Source organism: Juglans microcarpa x Juglans regia, chromosome 1D (genome assembly GCF_004785595.1).
Source record: "Juglans microcarpa x Juglans regia isolate MS1-56 chromosome 1D, Jm3101_v1.0, whole genome shotgun sequence".
NCBI lineage: Eukaryota > Viridiplantae > Streptophyta > Magnoliopsida > Fagales > Juglandaceae > Juglans > Juglans microcarpa x Juglans regia.
The window spans coordinates 45341083-45357418 of record NC_054594.1 but is presented as its reverse complement, the minus strand read 5'-3'; the positions used below and the strand labels follow the sequence as shown (position 1 = coordinate 45357418).

Here is a 16336-nt window from a genome sequence, read left to right as displayed (position 1 = left end):
CGTGTTGGAACTTCATTTCTCTGAGGTGGCAGTATGGTCGCCTTGTTGCTACCCAATTGCATTGGGCAGTCCCTGATGTAGTGTCCTGATTTGCCTCAACGGAAACACAACCCTGCCCCTTTTTTGTACTCTCCAGAGTGCACTTGATTGCATGTCCTACATTGATAGGCCTGTTGGTTACCCTGAATCAGCCTTTTTCCTGAGCTACTACCTTCATTCTTCCTTTTCCACGGTCCCTGGTCCATGCCAGAATGGTACCCAGTAGGAGTAGTCCTATTCCTTTGTTCATGCAGTGCAGCACTTCTTTGAATGGTTTGTTAAAAAACTGTGGTCTTATTCACCATTTCTAAGAAGTTCCGAATCTGAAAACCCACCACTCGCTCATAAAGTTTCTCATTCAGCCCTTGCTAAAATTTACGCGCCTTCTTTTCCTCATCGGGAATCAGATAAGTAGCAAAACGGGATAACTCAGTAAATCTAGCTGCATACTGGTGTACCGTCATTGTTCCCTGGACTAAGGTGGCAAATTCCATAGCCTTGTCATCACGAACCAAGCTAGGGAAGAAACGCTCAAGAAAGATCTGCTTGAAATGCGGCCAACTGACTATTGCTGTCCCTTCTGCTTCTCTAATAGTTCTTTCAGAAATCCACTACCTCTTCGCCTCCCCGGTTAGCTTGAATGTGGCGTACGCCACCTTCTGTTCATCTGTACAGGTTAGGACCCACAATATCTCCTCAATGTCCTGAATCCAATCCTCCGCCAGGGTTGGATTGCCTCTCCCATCAAATAAGGGGGTGGGGGGAATTCAATTGAATTGCTCTACAATACAACCGCCTTCATTATAGTTACGTTGGCGACCTGAGAGATTCTGCACGAGGTCATCAATTAATTGATGTGCCGCTACTCATAGTACTTCGGAAGCATTCGGGTTTGCTTCCATTTCGTTCTCATTTGCATTCAGGTCCGACATACTTCGTTCTCGACGACGAGTTGGTATCCTGATAAAATAACTTGGATCTTTAATAATCGTTTCAAAAAAAATAGAGTTTATATGAACATAATTAATTAGTGGGATTCGTAAAACAAAACATATATATTATACTTCAAAATTATAAGGATACCTATAAAAAGAGAGAAAAGAAGTACGCAGAACGGGAGTAATAGTTAGTCTCCAAAATCTAATACCTTACCCCATCCAATTATTTAAGAAGACTCCGTAATTAAAATAAACCTTAATCAACATGAACTTAGTTCATTGACCTGTGAAATCCCACACCTCAAAACCATTCCGAAAGCCTGCGAATTCTAAGACTTCCCACATCTACAATATTCAACCCTATAGTTCGCTCCACCATCATAATAAATCTAAAAATGATTTCTTAAACACTATCTATACTCTGAAATCTTACATACTATAGTCTGCATAACCTCAAACCTGTCTCTGATACCAAATGTAACGCCCCAAACCTGGGTGGCTTAGAGAATTACTACCTGTCACTTATAAACATATTTCCCAACACAACTAAAATAAATCTAAAAAAAAAAAACTGTATTAGCAAAACTCAAACTCATGTCTTCTAAATAAACACCTTAAAAACTCTACAAAGTCATTACCGCAACAGAACAAAAATAAACTAAGGAGTTCACAATCTCCCGGTAGTCATAACAAACCAAACTGATAATTTCACAAGTCTTACTAAACCTGTGATAAAACTTAAATCTAAGAGACATTAAATCTAAAGGACATCACGAGCTTTCTTGTTGTGTTTGGATAGTAATGTATTCTCAAATATTTTATGAATAGTAGTGAAAAAAGTAATGATACAATATTGAATAGTAATGAAAAGTAAGTGAAAATAATAATAAAATAATAAATAGTAGTGATCAATACCCAAACTAGGTAAAATATTTCCTGTAGTCCAAGTACCCCTCGTCTACACTAAAAATAACAAGTTTTTTTACATCAACAAAGATACCATTATAATAAAAAGCATTCCTTAATTTTTTTTAATATGAAATAGACTTCATTAATTCATAAAAGTGGAGTTACAACTGTGATCTGATACATACAGGAAAAATTCTAGATTACAAGCCAAATACTCACGGTTGGGGCTCCACCAGTACACAAATTCCTTTGTGACTGGTATGATCTTAACTTCTATAACTCTTTGGAGACAAACCGAGGATAGGACTTTCACTCTATGGACAAAATGTCCAAGAGATTATTTCTTTTTTTATTTTTACCTAAACAAAAGGAAATAACAATAAACATAAACATAGATGTGAAAATGATAAATTACAATTGTAAATCCAGAATTTTAACTTGAAGGAAAATAAAATACAAGAAATAAAGAGACTGTGGTGGCGCGTGAGGGACACAAGCCATGCTAGGAGCATGACGGCCAATCGAGTCTGAAGAAACCAAGGTCCTTGGTTCCAGAAACGTCATGCGTGGCGGCATTTGAAGCTTCCTGGTGTGGTGACACGTGAATCTCATGTGATGCTATGACCCGCTTGTGTGATTCACATGCCGCTTTGTTCGAGGAAAACCTTCGGCCGTCTGAAGGATCGGCAGCCTGGGAATCCTGCGTAAGGGGCGTGGTGGTCGCTGAGCTTTGGAAAACAATAGATCGATATTTCATCATACTTTAGACGGAAAAACAAACAATTAAAAAAAGGGCTACACGGTCTCTAATCTAACCAGATGGGAGGAGAGAGGGAGGTGCTCTCCCCCTTCCCCTAGGGTTGGGTTTTTGCTGGAGAGTCTTTGGAGTGAAAAGGAAGAGAGAGCTTTCGGCTAGGATTTTTTTGAAAGCATCCCTTAATTTGTACATAGAAATTAAGAAAACTTGAGGGTAATTGGTTGATTATAAGATCATTCTAATTTGTACGTAGATCATGGTTGAGGGTCATCGGTTGATTATTAAGAGATGTATTTCAATGTACAAATTATGATGATCTTATAATCAACCGACCCTCAAGTTTGCTAACAAATTATGTTTGTTCAATTCAGGCTGTCTTTCCCACTTTTTGGGTTGGAAAAGCAAGTCATCCCAATAATTACTTTTAAGAGAAATATTTTAACCATAAATAAATCTTATAAAAATAAATGTACAAATAACATAATTTGATCTACCATACTAGATTGTAAAATTACATTTAAAGTATACCTAACATGCGATACTAATTATTTATAAATATGTGGGACCTTATGTATATAATAGAGGCTATAGAGCCCTGACAGTGGACGGCAACGCTTCCAGCTCTAGTACTGGAAGCAATTAATCCTACGGCCCGCCCGTTAGATTTTAGCTGATATTTCTGGTTGAGCTTTAAATGCAACATGAAGTGAAACGGTCGAATATACATTTTTTTTTTTTTGTTCACTTGGATCCTTAAATTCCTCATCCATATAAATAAAAGCAGTTTGATTTTCTTATTTACTTATTTTTCCTTTACTATTTCCGTTTTCTCGTTAAGGAAAATTGTTTTTCAAATAAATTTGTATATTAAATTGTGCATTGATGCTAATATATAAGACATTCATTTAATACAACAGTATAAATTGAGATAAAAATTATTTTCGTGAAGAAGATAATCTTATTATTCTTTCAAAATTTTCTTTATCTTATTTCTTTTTAATAAAAAAAATTATGTCAATATCAGTATATAATTTAATACGCCAAATCACTTGTAACTATCCAGGCTCATTATTAATTATGCATATTCCAGCTTTAACCAATAGTTTTCAAGTGAAGGAAGGCTATTCTTGCATCACGTGGTCATCAACCAAAGACCTCCCTATATATCTATCTATTCCTTTAAAATTGAGAAATACTCATTTTTATTTGGTGCATACTCCAATTTAATTCCCAAATTCCCAAAGTCAATGCATACATAAACTCAGAGACCTTGATAGCGTTACTTATACCCACTCCTCCTCTCCTACCTCACTGCCTTTTAATTTCCTGCTAGTAAGGATCTCTTCTTCTTCTCTGATATATACGACCACTCTCGATCTCTCCCTCCCTCCCTCCATACATTGCATCTTCTCTCGCGCACACAGTCGCAACAGAGACATGGCAAACCAGACATCCTCCATTGATCCCTACGAAGTCCTCAAGATTAGCCCCAACCCAGATGGCTCTCTCACCCGCCTCAAACCATTTCCAGTTGCACTCCCAACCGAACCCAGAAGTTCCCCCACCACTGATTCTAACACACCTGCCCAACTCGCCCTCTCTAAGGACATCGCTCTCAACCCCACTACCAAGACCTTCCTTCGACTCTTTCTTCCCCACCCTCCCCCTTCGAACCAGAAACTCCCTCTCATAGTATACTTCCATGGCGGAGGCTTCGTTCTCTTCAGCGCCACTTCACAGCCTTTCCATGATTCATGCAGCGCAATGGCGGCACAAATCTCAGCTCTGGTCATGTCGGTCGAATACCGTCTCGCACCCGAGCACCGTCTCCCGGCGGCTTATGACGACTCTGTGGAGGCCATCACGTGGCTCCGGAACCAGGCGGGGGACATCAACGGCTGTGATGCATGGTTGAGGGATTACGTAGATTTTTCACGCTGCTTTTTAATGGGAAGCAGTGCTGGGGGCAATATCGTGTACAATGCAGCTTTACGTGTGCTTGATGTTGATCTCAACCCCGTGGAAATCAGAGGGTTAATTTTTAACCAGCCGTTCTTTGCTGGTGTCCAAAGGAGCGGATCCGAGATGAGACTGATTAACGATCGGATTCTACCGTTGGCTGCTAATGACTTACTGTGGGCCCTGGCGTTACCAAAGGATGCTGATCGTGATCACGAGTATAGTAATCCAACGGTGGGTGGTTCCCATGAAGGGAAGATCAGACGGCTACCGAGGTGTCTGGTAAGGGGGTACGGTGGGGACCCATTGCTAGACAGGCAGAAGGAGTTCATGAAGATGTTGGAGAAAAGTGGGGTGGACGTGGTGGCCAAGTTTGATGATGAAGGTTTCCATGGTGTGGAGCTCTTCGACCCCAGAAAGGCCCAGGCTTTGTACTCGGATATCAAGGATTTTATTGCGAGCAGTGCGTGATTGCGTGTGAAGACTAATGGCATTGCATCCTATATATCTACAACGTGAGACTGTTCTATTTATTTATATCTATGAACTCTTCTCTCTCTCTCTCTCTCTCTCTCTTTTATAATATATCGTTCAACTGCCAAAAATTAGATTAATCTGTGTGAGGTCCTGTTGATGTTTAAAAGTATATATATCTGCGTCGATGCCTAAGGCCAGGAAGGAAGCTTTATTTTTATGTGGTTATAAAAATATAACTTCAATCGTGTGAAATCCATTGGTTAATAAACGTCGTCGTTCCTCAATAAAAACATTAAAGGAAAACTAGCTAGCATCCAAGAATGAATTCTTGAAGTATACTTAAAAGAAGGGTGGCACGCCGAGAGTCCCGTAGATGAGCATTAGGGGACCCAACATCATCGAACCATGTCTTCACATGGGCTCCACACGTTGCCAACATCGTCACGAACTCCTGCTGCCGGTCAACCGTTGGGTCTCCGTAGGATCCCATCACCAAACACTTCTGTAGCCTAGAGATCATACCCTTGTGTGGGCCCATAACCATCATCGGATTGCAATACCAATGGTTCCGATCCACCCCTTTTGGCAAAGCGAGATCCCACATAAGGTCCAGCGCAGGCAATGGAAAGATTTCGTCTGTAGCATAATTCAGCTCAGATTTTGTTCTCTCTTCACCCCCAAACAAGGGTTGGTTCATTATCATTCCAGCAATGTTCATTGGCTCCAATTGCAACGCACAAACCTTTATACCCACGAAGAACACCATGTTTCCTCCATTTCCACAACCGTAAAGATAGCACCTGGAGAAGTCTCCGTAATCTCTTAGCCACTGCTCGCCTTTTGGGTTTGTTGCCTGATTTTTCACCCAACAGATGGCGTCCATGGCGTCGTGGTACTGAGCTGGGAGTCGGTTCTCCGGCGCGAGGCGGTAGTTAACTGATATGACAATGGCTGGAATGTTACTGGCGATTCGCGAGCATTCTTTGTGAGTGTAGGAGTCGTCGGCGCCGAAGAGAACCCAGCCTCCATGGTGGAAGTAGACGATGATAGGAAGTCGGGCGACAATGTTGTCATTGGAAGGCAATTTTGTTGGCAAAAAGATTCGGACCCATGTTTTAGTTTCGACATTGATAGTAAGGTCCTTGGAGACCGTGGGGTCGCCGGGATCAACATTAAGGTTTGCCTTGATCGTCGGGAATTTGAGACGGCGAGTGACAATGTCGTCAGGACCGATGGCGATGTTGAGGTGAGCGTAGGGGTCGTCAAACTTTGACATTACCGTTCTGGTTTTGGCACTTTTGGGCAAATGAGTTTTGAGGAACTTAGCCTCAAGAAAGCCTCGGATCGATCGATATGCGTTGGCTTTGGTGTTGCGAAATTTGGGATGCTTTGTGGTGTACTTTTTTGAGGGTCGGAAATGCCCATATATCCATACTCCGATGCTAAAGGTGGGTGGTGTGGTCTGTGGTGTACGAATTTTTGCAATTCAATGGAATGCTTTACTTGGAATTGCCCCTCCATGAAGCCCTCCCAATCAGTCACTCCCAATTGACCGGAAAAAAGATTATCTTTTCATACCAAGACGATAGAATTGGTTGGTATACTTGAGTACCAATTAATCCAAGATGGTGGATTCAACTTCTATAGACGGTCTTATTATTTTATACAAGAGCTATCTCTAAAAAGAATTTATACATACAGTCACTTTTACATATTTTATATATATATATTTTTTATGTAATTGGTCAAAACAATTATTTTATATTTAAAAAAATGACGCAACCAATTATATTAATGGAATGTGTAAAAAATACGCAAAAATAATTACACATCAAATTTTTGACCTCTAAACTATGTTGATTGGGGTAGAATTGCATCATAGCACTAGCATCGGTTTAGGTACAAATTTAGGCATTTTTTTGGTGTGGCTAATATGTCACCTTTTGCATTTTAATTACCTCACTCAAAACTTACCTCCTTGTTAGATTAGCCATTTAACTTCCTATAATAAAAATATATTATTTTTTAATAGTCATATTTTGTAGATCTAACTGTCATCTTTTTTATTTAATTATCATTATTTTATCTAAAGAATGTATTATTACATGGCTATAAAAAGGATGTCTATCAATGTCTTTCGATGGGTGATAATTTTAATACAGGGCTGTAAAAGAGATGGGACGTAAACAAATTCATTTGAAGATATTACATATTGAGTCACTTGTGTGCTGAAGGACATTAAAAAAAAAAGAAAGAAAAAAAGTTTCAATTATATATGATATGGCTATTACCTGTACAATAATAAAATTTATAACATTTTAAGAAATTTACAAAATCACAGAGCCACTAACTAAATACTGCCTATATATATTTTTTATTCTCTACGTTTGTTTGTGTTTAGAGAGAAAAGCAAATGAAAATAAAATATAGAGAAATATAAAACAAATAAAACAAGGTTTGGCTAGAGCTAGAGTTTCTTAAATGTATGTTGAACTATTGTACCAAAAATGCATTTTGGTTGAACTATGGCTAAAGTCAATATAGACTATTTTTTACATAAACTGACCATTATTTACATTGCAATGATATTTGGTTAAGCTAATGCTTTGGAATGAATGATTTATTAGTTTCTATCATTGCTAACAAGTGAACCATAAAATAGTGATCGTCTTGAATTTGTTATTTTTAATGATGTTGGTTAGTTGATTAATGTGACATATGTTATATAATTTTTATATTAATAATGTAAGAGGGATAAATATTAAGGATTGGGCAATATTTATCTACAATAAAAATGTTACACACTTTGGGCCTTTTTGTTTTTTTATTTTTTATTTTTAAACAGATAAAAGATCCAAACCAAGACGATATGACATCCAACGGTGTCCAGCGAAGAAAGAAAGAAAAAGGACATCCAACGGTCCAATGCGTTGCATAATCTGGGATAGATACGATTTAGCTGAATACAATTAGTGGAGATGGATGGAATGAATTGAGATAAAAATTAAATAAAATATTATTTTTTAATAATATTATTATTATTTTAAAATTTTAAAGAATTAAATTATTTATTATATTTTATATAAAAATTTAAAATAATAAAATAAAATAAAATAAAATAAGATGAATTCAGGTCAACTTTAAATACAAACGGTAGGTTATGATTCTTGAATGATAAATCCCATTCCGAAAAAAAAGGGCAGATGTAGATAGAGGGAAGACTTGGTGGTTAAGTTAAGTTAAAAAGCATTACCAAAAAGAAAAGAAAAACAAAAAAAGAAAAAGGAGTGAAGTTAAGAAGCATTCTCACAACTCTCTTGGCCTCTGGCTTCGGTGTAGGGCATAGCCTCACTGATAGGCCATGTAAAAGAACCCTTAGGATCGTAACACTCACCCAAGCCCACGCGCTATGGCTGGCGGCGTAGGTGAACAGCCCCTCCTGCAAACGCCGGCGATTTCCTACTCTCTCTCCTCCAAAACCAGCACCACCTCCAACAACAACAACAACATCAGACTCATCCACAACAACAGCAACAGCAGCAGCAGCAGCAGCAGCAGCAGCATTCTCTGACCGTCGATCCTGCCGTCGCGGCTGTGGGCCCCTCCCTCCCCTTCGCTCCGCCTCCATGGCCGTCCATCTCTAATGGCCCCGATCTGCCCTATCCTCTTTTTCCTTGGCCTCACTCTGTCTCCCCTCCCTCGGGTTTTCCTCCGAACTTCCTAGGGTTTCCGCAAAACCCTTTCCCCCCTCCTCGGAATCAGTTTCCTGGAAACCATTTCCCTGGGAATCAAATTGCGGCCAATCACATTCTCCTCGGTGAGGACTCGAGAACATTTGGGTTTCCGGGTAATGACTCTAGAGGCAGTCGTAGAATCGATAATTCTATTGGGCAGCAGAAGCATCAAGAGCCTGAACTGAAGTTCGGCTCCTTTCCTAGCGAAATCCGGAGCACTGAGGGTTTATTAAAGGAGAATTCTGAGGGCTCTTTGGATAGTTTACAGTTCACTATTTTAAAGGAGCGAGAAGCAGGTTCAGGGAGCAGGAGCTACAATGGGTTGGATAGGAATATGGCCAATCCTCGGGCGAATTCTAAGTCAAATCAAAATTCAGACGCTCTTCGGCGTGGGAATTATATTTCTCGAGAGCAAGAGCGACGAGGGGGCGAACTAGGGAAGCAGTACCACAGTGGGAACTATAAGTCTACGCCGCCACCCCCACCGGGGTTTCCAAGCCAGCAAAGGGGAAAAGGGAATTGGGATTCTGGGAATAGGAGAGGGTTGGAGCACAATGTGCATAAGGAAAGGGCGAATCATCTTGAATTTGGTAATAGCAACGTTTTCTGGGAAGCTGAGGACGTCATGATGAGGAGATTATCAATGAAAGACGGTGAAACTCGCGGTGAAAAGTTAGGTCAATTGGCCCTTAATGGAAAGCTTGATCACCCAGGACCGCCAACGGGGAGTAACCTTCATTCCGTGTCGGCTCCGGATATTGAAGAGTCCACATCGAAGTTGCATAGTGAAATTGATCAATATGAGAATGGCAATAATTACCGAAGTCGAGATAAGTTGAAGGAGGAAAGTCATGAACTAGATGATTTTAGCGAGCAGCTTGTGGATTCATTGTTGCTCGAGGATGAGTCTGCTGGCAAGCATAGCTCAAGCCAACGTCGTATTTCTCGAGAGAAGGTGGACCTTCTTTTACTATGCTTCTGTTTCCTTCTATCCTTACATGATGCTTAAATAGGATTTAAAAATTTCGGAATTAATATTTCACATGGATATGACATAGAAAGGACTTGCGAATACTCGAGTTTTGGTATTGTAACTTCTATAAACTTCCGGATGCAAGTTTGTGCAGTTATTAGAGATACACCACAATGATCGCATTGTATGTTCTCATCAGACCTCTACTTAAATGAAAAATAATTTGAAGTTCTTAGTGTTGGAAAGTTAAATTTTGCATTTTTAAGTTAATAAACGAAAAAAAAAAAGGTTTAAACGGGGGACTCACTTGTATTTTTGATTATCAGGATGCCAGGAAGGATAACAGAGGGAAACAGCTACTTAGCCAAAGGATGAGAATAATGAAAAGGCAGATGCAATTACGAAGTGACATGGGCATATTTAATGAACCTTTTCTTGCAATTTATGAGTCCCTAATACCTGCGGAGGAAGAGAAGGCAAAGCAGAAGCAATTGTTACAATTATTGGAGAGACTGGTTTGCAAAGAATGGCCTAAAGCTCGGATTTATCTTTATGGATCATGTGCAAACTCGTTTGGAGTTTCTAAAAGTGATATTGATGTTTGTCTTGCAATTGAATACACAGATACTGATAAGTCTGAGATCTTACTGAGGTTGGCAGACATTTTACAGTCAGATAATCTCCAGAATGTGCAGGTATAACAGATTGCTCTGTTGTTCTGATTATCAAAGAGTAGGCACTTAGTTTACTAAACTGAAACTGTTTGCAGGCGTGTTTATCATATATTTGGTGTTGCATTTGCTGAACAGTTTAGATAACGTAGATAAAAAGAAAAGGCTGCTATATATATTGGCCTTGATTTTAAACTTTAGATGGATTTTTTTATAAGAGAATTTATTAAATGACATAATTAGGCATAGCCCAAAGTACACAGGGAGTATATAAGAGAAAACACCTAACTACAAGCTAGGAGCTGGAAAGAGCAGCATAGAAATCATGAAAACTAATCCCATCCAATACAATAGCCGATGCCCATAGTAACAATGTATGGTAAAAAATCTCTAATCCCTCACAACGAATGTGCTCTATTTTCAAAACAATGTCCATTCCTCTCATTCCATATACACCACATAAGACATAATGGCACCATTTTTCCACACAGCTGCAAGATGGTCCACTGAGTCACCATTCCTTTTGCACATAGCACCAATCCATTAAATTTAGATGATGGAAAATGACTGCATGCTTCGTAGAAAAATCTGAATTAAATGTCACCTTCTTATTATAAATAATTCATGCCATATTTTGTGGTTCATCTTGTAGCCTAGGGAAACATGAGGGAAAGTTATGACTTATTTTCTTATACTAGGATTGTATTTGGCTCAGAAATTCAGTCTTATTGCTGTTTTAGGTTTACCTTCATGAATTTGCTTGGAAAACAACTTCATAATGGAGTTGATAAAAGCAAGTGGTTTGAATTAGACAGCCATTTGGTTGAGTTTATTTGCCATGTGGGCTGCAATTCGTCTGATACATTTTCTCGCTGTGGTTTTTATTGTATGCCTATCATTTCTATTGACCAACTTAATTTTAAATTAATGGTAAATTGAAAAAATCTCCCTAAATTACGACCTCATTATAAAACAGATCCCCAAATATGACGTGATAATCCACTCCTTAAATTGAAATTTCTATCAGAATTTGCCCCCAGGTCAGATTAGGAAGTTAAATTGGATGGTATAATGATGATATCATCCTAATTTATTACATAAATAACATAATTTACCTCCACTTTTTTAAGTTCCACAGCCAAGCTACCTTTTTTTTTAATAAATAAAGCTCACATCTATTATTTTTATTACAAAAAGAGGGTAATATCATCCACTATAACTTCCCAATCGAAGCCCGGGGCAATTCGTAATAAAAAATTGATTTTTGGGGTGAGTTGTCACAAATCGTAGTTCAAAAGTTTATTGGAGAATGAGGTTGGAGTTTGGAGCTTTTTTTTATTTACCCTTAAATCAATTCCTCTGCACGCTCGCATGCACACACACACATGCATACATACATATCTACACATTCATATTTATGTGAGTATCTTGTTTTGTTAATATATATTAGCAAAAGGCTATTCATAAAAAAAATATTAGCCAAAGCCATTGAAGACTCAAGGTGTATTCTTTTTTATTGTAACGCCCCAATGGAAAGCCCAAGCCACATTGCCTATGCTCTAAAAGGACTAGTTGATGATACAATTGGAGCCCCATTGAAACCTTATAAAGAACAAGAACTCCTTCCCAAGCAATGTGGTATCATAAACCTTCAAAACAATAAAATCCATGCCTAGACTCATACATTTGGTATAGTCGAGGCAGATCTGATCGATTATGCCCATGTTTCACATGCGGTCATATAGAGCTGCATGTTATTGTATTGTATTGCAGTTGATTGGGTAAAGAGTATCCTATCCCAGGCTTAGACGATACCTGGATTGAATTATATATAAGAAAGGTTGATTTACTTTATAGTTGGTAGTAAGTGATTGGTGGTGAAAAGGATGATTAACAAAAAAAATTAGTGATGGTTAATTGTGACCGACAAGCTTAAGAGGGGTAGTTGGCCATTGATGGTTTACTTGATTGGCTGGTGTTGACTGCCAAAATGGTCAGTAGGAATCTTGAGATTGTTGCTGTGGATGGCAAGGTAATGATGCAATTTTAAGACAAACTGACAGAAATAAATAATACCACTGTCGGTGGTATCTAATGATACCCCTCTTCTATTGTCTTGAACTTATACAAAAGAATCCAAAAGGGTTGTTATAACTTATATCCTATCCAAAATGGCCATGCCAAATATTGTCTATGAATAACTTTTTCTAATCCAGTCTCTATATGCGTTGCACCAAATGCAACCTATATAAGGTGTTAACGGCATGGATTTTTGTGGAACGTGGAAGGTGCTGCTTTTATAAATTAGGAATCTGTTCTCTACTGAGGGTGTTGATAAATCCCTCATTCTGAGGGCTTTTGAGCTAGGTTGCAACAATTGAGTTTTCTTCATTTGGAAGTTTTTGGATGAACCCATTAGGCCTTGACACCTTCTCATTATGCGTATATGCAGAGTGCATTGGAATATATGGGCTTTATCTCACCAATAAAGTGACTCCTTAGTGCCCTGTGTTAGTCATTATCTGAATTTTCTTTTTTATTTTGAAAAATGATTTATTCTTGGGTTCAAGCTGATGTCCTGGTGCTTTTCCAAAATAAGATTTGTGCTCCTACTTTAGTGATTTCAGATTGCATGTCCTTATATTGGGCAGTGATAAGTTGTGTGTAATGTTTTATGCTATTATCCCAAAAAGACTCTTCTTCATCGTGACCCTTTCCATCTCAATTTGATTCTAAAGGCTTTTACTCCAACTTGGATGATACCTCTGAGTAAGGTTAGCAAGTACAAAATGCTCTAGAAAAGCATACCGTAAGAATGTCAGCCCAAGCATACTATAGCTTGGATGATACCTCATTTGTAGGTGCATGCATAATACAACATTATTTCATTTGCTTTGAATTGAAAAAAAATTCCTTGTGGGTCCTTGATTCAAGTTTTGTTTACAGGCGCTGACACGTGCTAGGGTCCCCATAGTAAAGCTTATGGATCCGATGACTGGACTTTCCTGTGACATATGCATTAACAATGTTTTGGCTGTCATAAATACTAAGCTTCTACGAGATTACGCTCAAATAGATGCGAGATTACGGCAGTTGGCTTTTATTGTAAAACATTGGGCCAAGTCAAGGGGAGTCAATGAAACTTACCAAGGAACTCTGTCTAGCTATGCGTAAGTTAGCTTTTTAGGATTTACATGTATTCTGAAACTTGCAGTTTAATAATTGAGCAACCATTGCTAGTGATGTTGATCACGAGGTGGCTTGACCCTTTCAAATATGAAATAAAAAAGCATAAGAAGTTACCTAATAGGTGGAATATACATTATTGATGGCAATAACCTGATAGTGTGCCCTTTATTGTAATTTTTTAACTACTGTTACTGCTTCCTTTTCAGGTATGTCATAATGTGCATACATTTCTTACAACAGCGCAGGCCTGCCATCCTTCCCTGCTTACAGGTGTGTATTTATAATGAACGCTATCCTGTCGGGACTATGTTGTAGTAAAACTGAACTTTTTGCTATGTATGAGCTTTTACTTTTTAGTTTTGACTATTAAATGTTTTTTTGTAGAGTAGCACAGTTGTTTTTTGCGAACCTTAGTTGCCACATCATTTTGTACAATTTTTTTTTTTTTTTTAATAGTCTGTGTTTTTTGTTTTACATATTATATTTTAGGCTTATATGTGATAGGGAGTGGTTTTGGAGCACTTTTTTTTTTTTTTTTTTGCTTAGTTATATAGCTTTCTACTGCCATGAATTCCAGTTCATAGACTAGAACATAGCAGACATCTGACATGTTTACTCTTCCTTTGTTTGACTTAGGCCTCGTTTGTTTTCACAGATGAGATGAGATGAGTTGAGATAAAAGTTGAAAGTTGAATAAAATATTGTTAGAATATTATTTTTGTTTTGAGATTTGAAAAAGTTGAATTGTTTATTTTATTTTGTATGGAAATTTGAGAAAGTTGTAATGATTAGATGAGATGAGTTGAGAAGTTTTCTGAAACAAACGAGGCCTTAATATCTCTGCCATGGACTTAGCATTCTCTAATTTAATGTTATATTTTCTGGTTTATTCACTCAGGAAATGGAGACTACATACTCTGTGACCGTAGATGATGTCGAATGTGCTTTCTTTGATCAAGTTGAAAAACTACACAATTTTGGATCACGTAACAAGGAAACTATTGCTCAGCTGGTGTGGGCGTTTTTCAATTATTGGGCATATCGTCATGATTATGCAAATTCTGTCATATCTGTTCGTACAGGAAGCATAATCAGGTTAGATATAAGATACGGTTGCTTTATTAGAATTCTCATACACTCAAATATGCAGATATACTTATCAGATATAAAGAAAATGATTATGGAAACTCTATCAAATCTATATGCTGTAATTATTATTAAATTTTTTAGATCTTATTGTGGCTTCAGAGCTTATATATGAGAGTCCTAATTATATTAACTCGTCTGTTTTACAAAAGCTCTTGACAGTTTGTTGCCCTTAATTTAATCCCTTCCTTTGAGGTCTTTCATGCACGTTGAAGATGTGGTTCATGCATCTGCCATGGTGGTTTATCTATGGCATATATCATTGCTTGCTTTAGCAGCCATGCTGTTAATGTTTGCAGAATTAGTTAATATATCATGTTTTAGTTTTTTGCAGTAAGTTATTTTTTGTATTAATTTCATTTTGTTGATGGGACGATCTGTATAGAAGATAATTGATTAGAAGCTGAAGTTTTTGAATGGCTTGTTAAATACTTGCATTTGAATCTTAAAGATTTCCAATTTCATGCAAATTGAAACATTAGCTGGGACTAATCCTGTTAGTGATCAAGTGTTCTCAATGTGTTTGACATGTTTAGCAAGCAAGAAAAAGACTGGACACGTAGGATTGGGAATGATCGTCATTTGATATGCATAGAGGATCCATTTGAGGTATCTCACGACCTTGGTCGAGTGGTGGACAAGCACAGCATAAAAGTTCTGAGGGAGGAGTTCGAACGTGCAGCCGACATCATGCAGTATGATCCAAATCCTTGTGTGAAGCTCTTTGAACCCTACCTTCATAGTTGACTTGTCTTTTACTTGTAGATGTAATCATGGTAAAGCAAACAGTGTGTAAAGTCCCGAATCTTCCTCAATTTGGTCCTCACATTATGTCCATAGATGTATCTAGTCGGTTAGGCTTTTATTTAAATGTCTAAAGCTGTAGAGAACTTTGGGTTTATAGACCTCTGATCTTGATCCTTCATTTCAAGATGAGAGATGATTGAGTGAACTACTTTACCTTATTTTCCCCCCTTTGGGGGTGAGTTGAGGGGTATTCAACTCAATTCCCTGTGCTTGCAGCCGCATCTGCTGTTAAGTATGTTTTTAACTTTTATTAATCACTGCACATCGTGGTGCAATTTGATGTGTAATTTGTTATTCTTTTTGGAATACCTAGACTTGTTTGGTGATTTGGCTCTGCAGCATTTTAAGTTCCACAGGAAATGGTACTTGCCGAATGCTGCCCCTTGATTTATTTAATTTCTATTCACCAAAATTATATCCCAGAATGTGCAAAAACACTAGGACTCGTTTGGATGGTGAGATGAGATGATCTGTGAATAATAGTTTAATAGTTTTTGAATAGTAATGAAATGGTTTGAGTTAAAATGATTATGGGGTTTTGAGAAAGGTTTTGAGAAAGGAAAGATAAAAAGTTGAATAAAAATACTATAAAGTTAAAATATTAAAATATAATTTTTGTTTTGAGATATGAAAAAGTTGAATTAGTTTTTGTGTTTTGTTTGAAAAATTAGAAAAGTTGCAATGATTAGATAAAAAAGTTTAGATTTAAAATTAAAAAGTGTTTGTGTTTGTGGTGA

The 16336-nt window shown here is 37.7% G+C and overlaps 3 protein-coding genes across 3 annotated transcripts; 2 read left to right on the top strand and 1 right to left on the bottom strand.

Annotated features, from left to right (window-relative positions):
• Positions 1-3842: 3842 nt before the first annotated feature.
• Positions 3843-5361, top strand: LOC121262779 (probable carboxylesterase 8). The gene has a single exon (XM_041165382.1). It carries the CDS (start codon positions 4081-4083, stop codon positions 5071-5073), a length of 993 nt encoding a protein of 330 aa, XP_041021316.1. The 5' UTR covers positions 3843-4080; the 3' UTR covers positions 5074-5361.
• Positions 5362-5379: 18 nt separating this feature from the next.
• Positions 5380-6544, bottom strand: LOC121262788 (probable carboxylesterase 9). Its single transcript, XM_041165392.1, has one exon. It carries the CDS (start codon positions 6353-6355, stop codon positions 5387-5389), a length of 969 nt encoding a protein of 322 aa, XP_041021326.1. The 5' UTR covers positions 6356-6544; the 3' UTR covers positions 5380-5386.
• Positions 6545-8409: 1865 nt separating this feature from the next.
• On the top strand, positions 8410-15886 carry LOC121262764 (UTP:RNA uridylyltransferase 1). The gene is given in 7 exon segments (XM_041165360.1): positions 8410-8509; positions 8512-9768; positions 10113-10481; positions 13404-13627; positions 13853-13916; positions 14545-14741; positions 15329-15886. Coding segments are annotated over 7 exon segments (2343 nt in total). The 5' UTR covers positions 8410-8488; the 3' UTR covers positions 15540-15886.
• Positions 15887-16336: the final 450 nt, after the last annotated feature.

Bases quoted from the DNA above. Each gene is read 5' to 3' on its own strand.
- LOC121262779 (XM_041165382.1), top strand. From the start codon at position 4,081: ATGGCAAACCAGACATCCTCCATTGATCCCTACGAAGTCCTCAAGATT.
- LOC121262788 (XM_041165392.1), bottom strand. From the start codon at position 6,355: ATGTCAAAGTTTGACGACCCCTACGCTCACCTCAACATCGCCATCGGT.